Here is a 14914-nt window from a genome sequence, read left to right on the forward strand (position 1 = left end):
GTTTGGCCATTATAAGGACATGTAAGTGTGTCTTGATAGACCCACCCACATTTGGATGGGTATGTCTTCTTCATATGTGTGTGTCTCGTCTAAATCTAAGGTCATAAACACGTGACTCCCTCATCTCTATTTAATAAACAAAGTCTGTTTCACTCTAGTGCATCCTGAAACTGTTTCCTTGCATAGGCAAGGATCCTGCTTTAGAATGGGGACTGTGGTCTGCTAGTGACAGTGCTGGTGACAGGCTGGCTGGCAGGAGGATCTGCCTCAGCCAGTTCCCCCTGTAGTACTGTCTACTCCCCCAGTCCTCCTGTCTGCTCTTTAGTGATTACTGTGAAGAGCTGCTTCTCATCTGCCAAAACTTCTTTCAGTTCCCCCTTTGTTTCTCCTAGGTTGCTCTTCACACCCTGTGCCCTGACCAGGACAGAGCAGAGTTGTCAGCTCCCCAGTTGTGTGTGGTTTACAGAGCCCAAGATCCGGTTGCCTATTTTAGTCCCTGCCTTAGAGTGCTGATTCATGCTTAACTCCAGCCTTAAATGGTTGTCTCTTCCTTTCTGGCCTCCCCCTTCCTCTCACCCTTTCCTTTCTTTCTTTAGTATCTTTTCTTCTCCCTCCCCTTCTTATTCTGTTGCAGCTCCCTTGGTCCGCTGGCATCTGACCTCTCTAGGGCGTCCTGAAGCTCCTGTCATGCAGAAGTTTGGAGTTAGCACTTGTTCCAAATGCAGGGCAAAGGCAAGAACCAGGACACAGATGTGAAATTCATCTTAAGTTCTACAACTGGATTTCCTGTAGGGTGCTTAATTATAAATGCAAACACACAATATGATAATACATTCAGTTTTATTTGCCTTTCTGTATCTGGTCCAATAGTCTCAGAATTGTTTCTCATTACCCTCCCCGCTTTGCCCCAGTGCTGGAGACCTAACCCAAGGCTTCTTGCATGCTAGACAAACTCTCTAAGGCTGAGATAGACCACCAGCACTCTTCTGCCCCCGTTGCAGTATTGCAGACGAAATCAGGGTCTGGAACATGTTAAACGAGTGCTCTGCCACTGAGTAATAACCCCAGCCCTATCTCTTTCTTGTTGACTTCAAGCCTTATTGCAGAGCTAAGAACCATCTTGGGAAGGCCAATGGACTCAGGAAAATGTTCAATTGGAGGCTATGACCTGAAGGAAAAAATAGTTATGTTCTCAGTCAGTAACCACTGCCTGATTACTTTTTTATTTCCTGGGAGCTTCTACTTGAATTTGGCAGTGCACTGGGGTTATGGGGTGATCACAGAAAGTAGGTTTCATATGTGACAAGACACCTCAATGTTAGCCACAAACCCAAGATGGGGAGGACAGATCTTAAAATGGCTGTGAGCCAAGATTCACGGAGCAAGGCTCCAGAATGTGTTTGATGGCTAGAAGGCACAGTGACATGTGTGACTCCATGACTAGAACAGCTAGGCAGTGTCATCTGGTAAGACTAGCCTTTCACAAGTGAAAATTAGGAAGAGCTTAAGAGAGAGGTGGGCACCTGGAGTACAGGTTTTCCGGAGGCCCTCTCTTGGCTTTTATTCAGATTAGCAATGTATGTGCTTGAATCAGATTATAATAAACCAAAAACAGCATGGTGAGGTGTGTGAAGGGGGCCTCTGCCTGACTGAGAAGCTCCTGTGGAGGGGGGAATGGAGTTGAGACAACGGCTTCCCCAGCCTGGGTTTTCCTGCCTAACCCAGCCAGTGCCTCGATCGCCAGGGAATTTCAACCCATCATTTTCAGGAACTCACGTTATTCATCCAGGAGATGTAAGCAGAGACTCGTGTGAAAACTGTGGGCTTCTTGGAGACATTACAGCCTAGACTGGACACAAAGCTGGTCACTCCATGGACAGCATACTGGCCATTCACCAAGCAGTGCAGAGGACCTCCAGAGTCACCCTGTCAGAAGAGCAACAGAATTCTAAAACTGTAGCTCACCTCCTTCCCACTACAGCAACACCCTTACCCTACACACACACACACACACACACACACACACACACACACACACTTTTAAAAAAAAAACAGTAATTAGAATTTAAAGTTCTATGCACCATTGTGGACAGGAAAGATAACAATAAGACGTCAACCCCAAAAGTGAGAGGTTGAAAGTAATGCTGGAGCCATAACCGAGGCAGGACATGAATGAGTGCTGCAGTGGCTTGGGGGTGGGGGGTGAAGGATGCGCATTTGGAAAGGAAGGAGAGACTTCCTCTGTGTGGATGCAAAGGAAGGAGAGCTTGGATTTGGAGGTGGGAATGTGGGCGGCTGCAGTCTTGGATCTCTGCTGCTCTTGCCCAAGGTTGTCAGAGGACAACTTTCGGGACTTGGTTCTCTCCCTCCACATGGGTTCTGAGGATTGAACTCAGGTTACCAGGTTTGCTGAGCCAGCTTGCAGGCAGGCTAGACCACTTGCTGCTGTTTGCTCAGGTGGGGCTAGACATGGACCCCGTGGCTTCACACAGGCTAAGCCCACACTTTCGTCATTTTTCCTTTCCTCCCTCCTCCCTCCCAACCCCTCTCTTTCTTTAGACAGGGCTTTGAGGGAACTGGGGAGATGATCCAGTTAAGGACATTTGTTGCTCTTGAAAGGAATCCCAGTTCTGTTCCCTGTTTCCATCACCCATGTGGTGGCTTTCAACTGTCTCTAACTCTGGTTCCAGGGAATCTGCCCTTCTCTGGCCTCCCACGGTGTCCATGCATACATTTACTTTTCATTTTTAATTATGTCTCTGTGGAGGCCAGAGAGAGTCTGACCCCTGGATTTGGAATTATAGGCCAGTGTAGCTTGTAAGCCACCTGAGAGAGGTGCTGGAACTGAACCCTGAGTCTTTGGAGGAGCAAGAAACAAACACTCTTATTGGCTGAGCCATTTCTCTAGCCCCAAAATATGTGTGTGTGTGTGTGTGTGTGTGTGTGTGTTTATAAATGTATACTAATATATTTAAGCTATGGAGGCAGATTTCAAAAGATTAGCTGACCTGGATGTGGTGGCACACACCTGTAATCCTCGAATCTAGGAATCTGTGAGTTCCAGACCAGTTTGAGCTACATAGAGTCCCTGACCAAAAAAAAAAAAAAAAAAAAAAGATTAGCTGAAAGTGGCGCCCTCTGGAGTAAGGGAATGGTATTAATACAATGAATGGCTGTTCTGTTGTTTTCTACTATTCATTATTAAGCCTCATAGTCTCATTTGCCAACACAAGTAATACATTTAGTATCAATAAAATTTAAAAAGAAAAGGAGGTGGGGAGATACCTGTTTGTAAGGTGGTTAAAGCAAACACGAAGGCATGAATTTGATACTCAGAATCCAAATTTTTCAAAAAAGCCCCTTGTAGTCTCCATGCAGGGGAGGTGGAGGCAGGCAGATCCTAGGTCATTTTGTGAATTATGGGGTATTACAAGACCTTGTCTCAAAAATAAAGGTAGACAGTGCCTGAAGAATGACACTACAGGCTGTTCTCTGCCCCAACCCCTGACACATACACACACAAAAAGAACAACTAGGGAAAGTGACCAAAAAATTTACGAGCTAATTCTTCAAAGAGCTCACTATAACTCCAACTACTTAGGGAAATACGTTTTCAGATGATTTTACTCATACACACACAAAACAAAAACAAAAACATAAAACAAGTCTCTCCTACTCATACCCTAACAAATTAAGGGGAGGAAGGTTAAGATTTGTGTTATGTGTGTGCATATTTTGCCTGTGTGTATATGTCTGTGCACCCTGTGCATGCCTGGTGCCCACAGAGGTCAGAAAAGGATGTCAGATCCCTTGGAACTGAAGACAGGGGAGGTTGATCTTCCAGGAGAGTCATTTCTCCACCCATCCCCACCACTTTTTGAGAATATTTCAGAACTAATGGAGTGGCAGAGAATTTACTGTGTATAGTACCATCACTTTATGCTAACTGACACAAGAAGAGAGTGGGCTGGACAAGATGGAGGGTGTGGCTGGAGATTAAGTCAGAAGTTCTGAGAAACTTCGAAGGAACACGGTGTGGATGTGTAAACTGAAACCAGAGAGAGCTATGAATCCTCGGAGGAGAAAGGGACCCACTTAGAACTCTGAAAACCTCACAGTCCTCCTTTCTGGGGAATCCCCAGTAAGAAAGGACCCAGAGACACATTTGTTACGAAGACTTATCAGTCTGGGGCAATAAAATATTCTACTTCTTCTTCAGAACTGAAGGCCTTTTGGGAGAGCAGAGATGTGTGAATTAGTTCAGGAAGGTTGCATTTGAGGGATGAGAGGAGACCTAGAAGAGGCTGTAATGTGCTTTATTAGTCTGTCTGTCTGTCTGTTTGCCTGTCTGTCTCTTTTCACATATTACTACCATTATTATTTATATTATTTGTTTTAATTTTAAGGCAGGGTCTTACTATGTACCCCTGGCTGGCCTTGAACCCTGAGGTCCATCTGTCTCTGCCTCCTGAGTGCTGGGATTAAAGGCATGTGCCACCACACCGGACATCAAAGTGTTTAAGTGTTAACAGTGAAAATTGGAAAAACAATGGCTACTTTTCTCCTTGTAGTTCTTTGGGTTCACAGAATCCTTTGACCCTTCTGTCCTGTTGTAACTGTCCTGTTGCCAGCCTCCTGTGAACTTCTCTCCCTCTTCCACGAAGCAGGGACCATGCAATTAAAACCACATTCCTGTGCTGTTGCCAAGGGCAGCTAGAAAACCCAGCCGGGAATTAATCTACCTCCCTCTAACTAGGTCTATGAGAAAGAGTAAGTGAAGCCTACGCCAGCCTCACTTCCTTAAAAGCTAATCCTTTCCCCATTCACTGTAATTATCCCAGGCATGTGCAGCCTTTGCACCTTCATTTTCTATAGTCAAGTTGACTTCCTAGTTTATGAGTAACCAGAAGCAGTAAAACGGAACACCTGCCTGCAAACCTGTTCACATTCAGGAACACTTGCCATCCCCTACTCTCTTACCCCCCCCCCCATCCCAGTTAAAGCCGGCTTTACCTGGCCTCTGGCTTCCATCCTTCCCTTCTTTACTGGGATCATGGGCCATCTGCCATCCTTCTCTCTCTCTAGGACACTTTCCTCTCTGCCCATTATCACCTTCAATGTCTTCCCCATTGAAAGATTCATCTTTTCATGACTTCTGTCTCTGATGCTACCAGACTGTGTCTGTCCCTCTCCCTTATCCAAGGTTCTTGAAGAGTGACCAGCATTCCCTAAAGACTGTCTTTTTATCCTTACCTGTCAACTGTGCTTCTGCCCTCACCATCTACAGATACTCTTGTGACAAACAGTTGCCGAATGAGCCACTTACAGCTCTCAGCCATGGCAGCTCCAGATACGGGATGACCTGTCAGTCTGCCCCTAGTTCTAGAAGAAGGAGCAAGCCACCGCCACACCTTACCTCAGCATCTCAGCAGACAGGAGCACAAGTTACTGTTTCTCTCTGCTTATATCCTGTTTCCACCCAGCTAGTTCACTTCCCGTCTGTCTGGACAGACCTCCGGACCGCTATGGTTAGCTAGTGAAAGCTCCATTCTCTGACCTTCAGACAGACTTTATTTGTACAAGATAGATATCACCACATGGGTGTGTTCTCTATCCTCTACCCACCCTTTCTGTTCTTCTTTTTTTTTTTTTTACTCCTTGGTTTTTCGAGACAGGGTTTCTCTGTGGCTCTGGAGCCTGTCCTGGAACTCGATCTGTAGGCCAGACTGGTCTCAAACTCACAAAGATCTGCCTGCCTCTGCCTCCAGAGTACTGGGATTAAAGGCACGAGCCACCACTGCCTGGTAAGCCTTTCTGTTCTTATAGGTCTTTCCCAACCCACTAATCTCTTTATAATTCTGCAACTTTTCCTTGGATTGAGGGAATCACACATTTGTTCCCAAGGGCATCTCACCTGGCTTTCTCTTCCAAGCTCCATCTTTTTCTTTTTTTGATTTATTCATTTATGTGTTTTATGTATATGAGTACTCTACTTGCATGTATGCCTGCAGGACAGAGGAGTGCATTGGATCCCACTATAGATGACTATAAGCCAAGCTCCACTTTTTTCTGTTTTCAAGATGGCATCTCATGTATCTCAAGCAGACCTTGAACTGGCGTTGTAGCCCAAGATAATCTTGGTGTTCTTGAAGGGACCAGACCCTCACTCAGCCCCTGCTTCAGCAGTCATGACAGGCTACAGAAAAGACACATAGACCTCTGACACAAGGAAACCAGATTCTTGGCCTCCCAGAGCCTAGGGCCAAAACTGAACACAAAGAAACTCCAGACCCATCCTAGCCTCCTAGGTACTTGGTTCCTGGGAACTGTTTGGCCACAAAAGAAACTTCAGGTGAGACCAAAAGCTCCCCTGTAGTCTCCAGGATACAGTTCTGAAAACCATTGGTATCTATGTACAACAGGCCACATGCAAGTAACAAGACAAAGCCATAAAAACCACAGAATGTTCCCTGTCAGCACTGATCAATGAAAATAATTGGTACACAAGTATTTCATGCCCAAATATGACTTTGAGAAATTCTCCTAATTGTTCCCAAAAGTCAATCAATCAGAAACAAACTCGTACCTACTGATGTAATCCTGTAACTTTTGTCTTTAAAACCTAGCAGTAGACAGGAAACTTCACTCCCTCTGGAGGCTGCTGCCTCATCTTGCTGGATGGGGTCCCTGTCATGTTGGATGAATAATAAAACCTTGCTTTTACAGTTCAGTGGGTCTGTCTCCCTGGTCGTCTTTGGGGATCCTCACAACTTGGGCACAACAGTTCTTAGCCCCTGTCCTCTGCCTCTCCGGAGCTAGTATCATAGATTTGTACCTCCTGTTTATGTGACACTGATGGAACCCAGGACTTTATGTTCGTGCCACTGTGCTCACAGCTGAAAGATTAACCTTTGGATTTTTTAAAACCATTTCCAAAGGTTATAACCATAGCCAATGACTCATCAGCAGGCTGGATATGGCTTGGGAGCCCCTGATCCTAGCTATTCTAGCCGAAGGGAAAGACCAATAGTTCTGGCGTCTGTAAGCCCGATACCTTCATCCATGTCACCCTCTGAGTGACTTCCCCTCTTCTTCACCTCATTTACTTATACTTAACCTTCAAGATTCCGTGCAGATTACACTGTCTCAGGGAAGGTAGGTCTTTTCTGACTCTAGCAGACAGAGGTAGTGACTATCTGGAGTCACTTTGCCTGTCTACACCACAATGTCTTAGCCACAGCCTTACAGCATCACATTTGGTTCCACAGTTATGATGCCACACTGCTCTTGGTTCCTTCACTTGTCCTTGTTTAATTCTCTCTGTATTCCTAGCACCCAGCACAGTTCCTAGCACCAGAGAAACATGAGAATGTCCTCAGGTTGCACTGCATTGAGCAATTGTGGTATGGTTTATTGTGGTTTGATCTTATCTAAGTAGAGAGAGACTATAAAACAGTGCAGGCTCCTCTGCTGTGCCCACCGCACTGACTCCTGCGAACACCAGAGGAAAGGGCAACAGTGGGGAAGTACAAGAAAAGGGATTGGGAGCAGCCTTTCACACAGTCAACACCACCATCCCTGCAGGCCCAGCCCCACAGCCACCGTTAAAGAATTTAGGTCACAAGCAACTCCTAAAGGCTATGCACATACATAAGGGTGTTAGCCCACAGAGCAGCTTTGGAGGTAGCGTTTTGAGCAAGGCGTTTTCATATTCCTCACCACTTTGAGATTCCATGATAGAGTAGAAGGCTGAGTCTGTCCATGGGTGCAAGAGCAGGCGAGGGACTGAAGGTGAGCAAAAGGCGGAGAGTCTGAAGGGGCTCACACCTGCGTGTACTCACCTGGCATCCTGAGCGAATCCCATCTCCACCAGCACACACCATGGTCCTCTTCACTGTGGAGCCCCAGTAAGAGGCACTGGAGCAGATGGAGTAGTCCACGCTGGGCAGGTAGGCCTGCTGCAGGGTCTGAGACAGCTGCCCGTTGGCTGCAGGGAAGTCACATTGGAAGTCAGCACAGGGAAGAACCTGTCCACATCTCAGCAAGTCTTCCTCCCAAGATCAGGTAACCGGCACCTCTCTGTTTGTGGCAGGTCATGAGTCCCCTCTCTCCTCTGCAAATGGCAGCCACAGGCTCACCGTTCCCAGGCACTGAATCCCAGGCCTGCTTTTGCTTGTTCCTACCCATGGATCACTTTGTTAAGCAATAGATTAGTCTCCATACATTCTGCCCGTTTGGCTGCTCACAACAGGAGTCCCACAAAACAGAAGAGCAGAAGAGGCATGGTAGGCACTCAGCCCCCTCTAACCCTTTCCCTCCTTTCATTTTCTGGGATGTGGCCTCATTATAATGTCCAGTCTGGCCTCAAACTCCCGGTGCCCCTGCTGCAGCCTCTCATGTAGCCAGTATCATATTGCCTGTTCTCTCTTCTTTCTCCTCCTCCCTCCTCCTCTTCCTCTTCGTCCTTCTATAGGGTCTGGCTATGAAGCCATAGCTGTCCTAGAACTCACTATGTAAGAGAGACTGGCCTTGAACTCATAGAGATTCACCTGCTTCTGCGTCCTGGGACCAGTGATCTGTGCCACAGGCCATTTATTTCCACTTCATAAGAGTTGAGTTCAGAGGTTGGAGAGATGACTCTGTGGTTAAGAGCCCTTACTGCTCTTGCAGAGTACCTGAGTTCAGTTCCCAGCACCCATCTGGGCAAACACCCTCTTCTGAACTCTGCAGGCCCTGCACCTCACACGTGCACAGACACACACATGTACACACAGTTAAAAACAATAGAAGGGAATCAGTTTAAAAAAGAGCTTGGTACAGCTTTCCTTTATCTGGCTCTTTTGAGTCTTGAAAACCTTTGCATCTGATGTCATTTTTGTAGGTCCTCTGAATCCTTTTCTGTTGCAGAACCACAGGGCTATTACAGGAATTGAGAGCTGGAATAGACTCAAGTAAGGCCTAACTCTTCTCCAGGAGCCCGAATCTTGCCTTGTGGCTGCCAGGTTCTAGGTTGTCCTTAATGTTTCCACATTCCTAATCATCTCTGTTCATAGCCCTCCCAAGTTTCCGTGTCATTTGGGTGACATTCTCGGCTGAAACCATCCCATGGTGAGGAGAGGTGAGCAGAGACCTCTGCTCTGTGAATGGATCTGCAGCCACCCAGGTCTTTTTGCTTCAGTTTAGCTGGGTACCTGTCTGTGCAGGCGCCGTGACCACCAAAGTGAGGGCTGGGGGTGCCTGCAACCAGTCACATGGTTGAGTTCTTTAATTTCTTTTGTGCCCAGTGCCCTAATGTATAAAATAAGGGCCAGCACAAAAATAATTTCTCTGGTAAGTTTTTTTTTTTCTTTCTTCAGTTATAGGAGTCCATGAACCTCTGACTCAACTGTATCAATGATTTGATCTGTGGTTCCCTAGGTCATTGGTCTCTGCCTATAAATGTCTAGGACCACAGAAAGAGGTGTCCTAGAAGCTCAGCCTTTTCATCAAAATCTCATTGGTGTATGCTGGGAGTGTGTATGACTTACTTTTGGTTCTCCCCCACCCTGTGATGTAGCAGGGGGTGTTGTTAGCCAGGGTGGTTCCCTCCTGGGGCAGAACACCCAGCTGGATATAGCTATTGAGTGTAACACTCTGGGCCAAGCGCAGCAGGGCGATGTCATAGCTGCAGGAGGAAAGCAGGTGACTTACTCACGGTCAGGTCTGCTATCAGAGGACCCAAGTCCAGTTCCAAACACCATATCAGATACCCGTAAGTCCAGCTCTAGGCAATCTGATGGCTTCTGGCCCTGCACACATGTGACACACACACACACACACACACACACACACACACACACACACACACACACACACACACACACACACACACACACACACACACACACACAACCTTTAAGGAGGAGCAAACTTGGATGCAGTTGAGCTGCCCGACATTAGATGTGTAACAGCAGCCCCTGCTGGCAGGATGTTGGAATTGCAGCCTGGCTTTGCTTTGCAACCTGGGGTGGTGGACAGCCAGAACCATAAAAAAGCAGGTGGTATGATCTAGCTATGTAGCAGATAATGACTTTGAACACCTGATCATTCTGCCTTAACTGCTCAAGTGCTGTGCTTATAAGACTGTCCCTTGAGGGCAGTTCTCCCCTAACTACCATGTCAATGATTGCCTTTCCAAAACTTTACAACCCACCTTAAGGAATTTCCCCAGGGGATGAGGTGTGGCTCAGGGGTAGAGTATTTGCCTGTATGTTCAAGGCTCGAGGGTTCCTTCTCCCATACCAAAGCCAAGCCAAAACCAAACAAAATTTCCTTCTACAGTTGAAGTATATACCATAAAGAGAATAAAGAACAAAGAACAAACGAAGCACTGTGTGTTGCCGTGCTCCTAGAATCCCAGTACTTAGGCATGGTGGCAACCTCTGCTACACAGTGAGTTCAAGGCCAGCTTGAGTTACATGAGAGACTGTCTCAAAAGACCAAAAACAAACCAAAATACCCACCCCCAGAAAAACAGAGACATTAAAAGAGAAAAGTCCTCACACTTTTCAACTGGGCAGACCTGAAACTCCTGACACTCAGGTCCAGTACTCCTGGTGGACAAGCCAGCACATGGCCTGTGGCAGGACATGGTGCTCTCTCCCAGGCTCCACCCACTATTCAACAAGGCCAGGCTACAAAAGCCACACACAAAGTTTCAGGCCACCACTCCATCCCCTGTGGCCAGGCAGCCCCTGCCCCAACACCACGGCTGGCTCCGCCTCCTTCGTACCCTGCAGCCACATTGTTCTTGTTCCAGTTGGGGTGCACCACAATCTTCTGCACACTCACGTACTGCTCGGTGCCGTCGTTCTGGCTCAGGTTGTGATCTCCAACAACCACACGGAAAGTCCTCTGGCTGGAGAGAAAGAAGACATCTGAGGGATCTCCTTCCCCTCTTAGAGGGAAGGAGGAAAGTGGGTGACAGTGTGTTTTGGGATGCGTACTCAGTTTGTCTGGCCTGGATAGAGGCGGGCAAGAGATCTTTGAAGGTGAGAACCCAACAAGCCTCTCATTCCCTGAAGCTACCAACTTGCAGCAGCAGCAAACAAAACAAAACAAAACAAAAACAATCAGCTGCACATTTCCAGCTTATTAAGCTAACAGCAGTCTAGGTCGGTTGTGATAGTGCTTGGTACCTAGCTGTGAGGGAAATAAACCTATAGGTCACACACACACACACACACACACACACACACACACACACACACACACACACACACGTGTGTGTGTATGTATGTATGTGCATGTAGTATGTATGTATGTATTATGTATGTGTTGTTGTTGGTCTCATCCCAGGCTGGCTTCAAACCCTCAACCCCCCTGCCTTGGCCTGCTGTACCAGGGTTGCAGGTGCAAATCACTATACACTGCTTAAACCAGTAACTAACTCCTAAAGTGTGGTCCTGAACCAGCACCATTAGTGTCACTTGGAACTTGATGGGGTCTGGGAAATAGCTCAGTGGGAAAAAGGTTCATTGTTAAGCATGGGGTGCTGCCTCTGGCCCCAGCACTGAGGCAGAGACATGTCCCAGGGCCTCGCTGCCCAGCCTAGTCAAAACATCAAGTTCCAGGTTCAGTGAGTGAATCTTTCAAAAAATAAGGTGGAGAAGTGATTGGGGAAGACTTCCTGATGTTGACCTCAGACCTACACAAATGCCTGTACGGGCAACCACACACCTGTGTACATTTGTACACTCATGAATGCTGCCCCTGCCCGAAATACAGTTATCAGGCCTCACTGGGGACTTGTCATATCAGAGCTCTGCTGAGTAGTCCCACCAATTGGTGTTTTACATGTGACTCTAATATTTGTTCAAATCTGGAAACTGGGCAGGCAAGTGGTTCAGTGAATAAAGATGCTTGCTATGTAAACAGGGCAACCTGAGTTCTATGCCTGGGATGGGAAAATCAGCTCCACAAAGTTGTCCTCTGACCTCTATACGTACATCACGCCATGTGGCCCCTGCAACATGCACACACTCGTTCACACACATACAATACCAAATACCAGTAGTAATAGCAATAGTAATACATTCTAACTTTTTTTTTTTTTTGGTATTTCAAGACAGTGTTTCCCTGTGTATCCTGGCTGTCCTGGAACTCACTCTGTAGACCAGGCTGGCCTTGAACTCACAGAGATCTGCTTGACTCTGCCTCCCGAGTGCTGGGATTAAAGGCATGCATCACCACTGCCGGGTACATTCTTTTAAAAAAGTAAACTATTGCTTGATACAAACATGGAAAATGACCAATTCTCAGATGCTGACGTCAGCATTTAAGTGTCACCTCAGTTGTCAGTGATATTCTCCCATTTCAGAGACGAGAGACTGGGAGAGCAGAGAAGGTCACACAGCCAGAAGATGCTGGAATGAGATTTGAACCTGCACCTGCTGGACTCCAAAACTTGTACTTTCTCTATACTGTCCCTTCAGTGACCCCCAAACACAATCGGGCTCAGCAGTGCCCACTGCCAGCCTGCCCAGAGAAGTCCAAGTTACAGATTCTTCTAGAAGGGTCAGTCAGAGTCCTCCCAGGAGCTTGGAAAACTCCCACTGTTTCCTCACCTGTCCACACAGTGAGCAGCTGTCATCACCCAGTTGCGTCGAATGAGGGTCCCCCCACAGGTGTGGTACCATGACCCTCCAGAAAGGTACTGGAGAGAAATCTAGTCAGGAAGGAAGAAAGCAGGGAGGGCTTGAGTCACCGTCTGAAACTCCTGACCTCATTCAAAACATTCTCTAATCTTCTGGACCAAGGATAGCAAACCAATCCCTCCCCCTCCTCCTCCCCACCCCTCCAACCTCTCCAGTCGATTGCCCAGATAGTCTGGAAGTGGCTATGTGGAGTGCCTTGCCAAGAAGAGGTACATAGTTCCTTCTGGAAAGAGTCTCTACTGTTTGGTGACATTTGCTGCGCACAGAGGAAAGTAAAGGTGCACACAAGTGCCTTAGGTATCTCTACACTAAGATGTTGCTGCAGGGTTAGAACTCATGTTCTTTTATTGTCTTTGTTCCAAAACAGAGCCAAGCATTGCTCCTTCACCCAAGCCCTACAGGTTTAGGTCTCCAGGGTCTCCCCTTCAATGTCTTCCAGAAGTACCCCGGCCTCCCACATCAGGGAGTACTTAGAAATGGCAATTCATATTTTTTTAAAATCAGTTTGTGTTTTCTCATATTACACAATAAATCTACTTCTGGAAATGGTGTTCAGACTGTTTTAAGTGAAATTTAATTGTAATTGCAGAGATTCCTCAAGAAGTCTGGCTGTTGAGCATTAGTGTGCCACCTTCATCCATTCATATCTGTGGTTAGTCAGGCCCAAGCATCCTGTTAAGGACATGGAAACATTAGCCAAAGGAACATCATGCCCTGTGTTTTTGGCATATGGGACACACACTATGGAGTAGTGGATGCATGTATGTTTTAGGGTGTGTGGAGCCTCTTGGGTCCACCTGGCACATTGTCTGTAACTGTACCACACAGGCCATCACAGGGACAATGAAAACAGCTTGTGGGGTGAGATGTTCAGAGGAAGAGCATCTGCCAGGCATGAGCGAGGTGCTGGGTTCGAACCCTCACACTACAGAAGGAAGGAATAAAGGTAGGGTCACAAGTAAAAATCACTTGCTATATGCAAACCTGATAACCTGGGTATGAATCCTCAGAACCCACATAAGGAACTGCTGTGTCCATCCCAGCACTTGGGAGGCAGAGGCAGACAGATTCTATGTGTTTGACATCAGCCTGGTTTATACCCACAGTTCCAGGCCAGCCAGGGCTACCCTGTCTCACACAGCAAATCAAAACCTGGACTTGAGGTGTTGGTGCTAGCTTGAAATATTCAGTGCAATGGCGGAAGCATGAGAGGCCCTGCCACAAACATGTCAGAAGGCTTAGCTGTGCTGTGGCACTCTGGCACTTCTGTCTCTGTCTGTCTGTCTGTCTGTCTGTCTGTCTGTCTGTCTGTCTGTCTGTCTGTCTCTCTCTCTCTCTCTTACACACACACACACACACACACACACACACACACACACACACACGATTGAGTGCATGCCCAGGAGACCCTGTATATAAGTTCCCTCTCCCAGTCTTCTGCATTTATCGTTCCACCTCAGTCTGGTCCCACACATCTTTAAAATTCAGAATTAGACAGCAAGTGAGCTGCCTGAGGGTAAATACGCATACACATGTAAAATAATTTTTAGGGCATGTACATAGCATCTCTTGTTTGGATAAAAGCCTGGGCAGGGGAAACACCCACCTGAGATGGCCAAGAGTTCCTCTGGGCCTCAGTCCCTCCAACCACCCGTGCATTGGTTTCTGGAAAGTCCTGGGTACTGTGTCCTTTGTGGGACAGAAGAAAAGTGAGTGATGACTAAGCATGGGGTCAGCCAGGGCGGGGGTGGGGAGCGGCAGCTATGTTTTGAAGATTGTTAGCTTTGTCTGCAAATTTACAGCTCTCCTGAAACAGGCTTGGGGGGCCCAGGCCCGAGTTGTCTGCACTCCTCTTGCCTCTTTTGAAAGCAGAGCCTCAGAGCACCTTTTGCTTCTTTGGGGTGCATGAGAACTCTGACTTGCAGTGAAAGACCTTTCCCAAACCACCAGGTTAGGGGCCAGGGAGCCATGCTCTTCTCTAGCTCTAGGTAGCCCCTCAGCTGGAGAAAACCCTTCCCCATGCTTCAGCAGGATTCTCCAGGAGCCATAGATAGCAGTCAAGCTGGGGGTGTCCTGCAGTCAAGAGGGTTAGTGGGGAACGCCCAAAGGGGCTTCTTTATGCTTCTTGGCTCAGGTACCTGCCACCCAGAAGACACCTGGATGGCCAGTCACAGCTCTTCAGTCCTGCATGGGCAGTCAGTCTGTGCTCCTCAGTCCTG

The 14914-nt window shown here is 47.4% G+C and overlaps 1 protein-coding gene across 1 annotated transcript; it reads right to left on the reverse strand.

Annotated features, from left to right (window-relative positions):
• Positions 1–843: 843 nt before the first annotated feature.
• Cela1 (chymotrypsin like elastase 1) lies at positions 844–14403 on the reverse strand. Its single transcript, XM_035440881.1, has 7 exons — positions 14302–14403; positions 12606–12706; positions 10772–10897; positions 9528–9664; positions 7842–7987; positions 1777–1926; positions 844–1168 (listed from the first exon to the last, which is right to left on the reverse strand). The coding sequence occupies exons 2-7, from the start codon at positions 12629–12631 to the stop codon at positions 1151–1153; spliced, it is 603 nt and encodes a 200-aa protein (XP_035296772.1). The 5' UTR covers positions 12632–12706; positions 14302–14403; the 3' UTR covers positions 844–1150.
• Positions 14404–14914: the final 511 nt, after the last annotated feature.

The sequence above is a fragment of the Cricetulus griseus genome, chromosome 2 (assembly GCF_003668045.3).
Source record: "Cricetulus griseus strain 17A/GY chromosome 2, alternate assembly CriGri-PICRH-1.0, whole genome shotgun sequence".
NCBI classification, from domain to species: domain Eukaryota; kingdom Metazoa; phylum Chordata; class Mammalia; order Rodentia; family Cricetidae; genus Cricetulus; species Cricetulus griseus.

Bases quoted from the DNA above. Each gene is read 5' to 3' on its own strand.
- Cela1 (XM_035440881.1), bottom strand. From the start codon at position 12,631: ATGACAGCTGCTCACTGTGTGGACAG. The intron at 9,665-10,771 runs GTACGAAGGAGG...TTCCTCCTGCAG, and splicing joins AAGAACAATGTGGCTGCAGG to CTATGACATCGCCCTGCTGC. The intron at 1,927-7,841 runs GTGAGTACACGC...CTCTTCTGACAG, and splicing joins GGATTCGCTCAGGATGCCAG to GGTGACTCTGGAGGTCCTCT.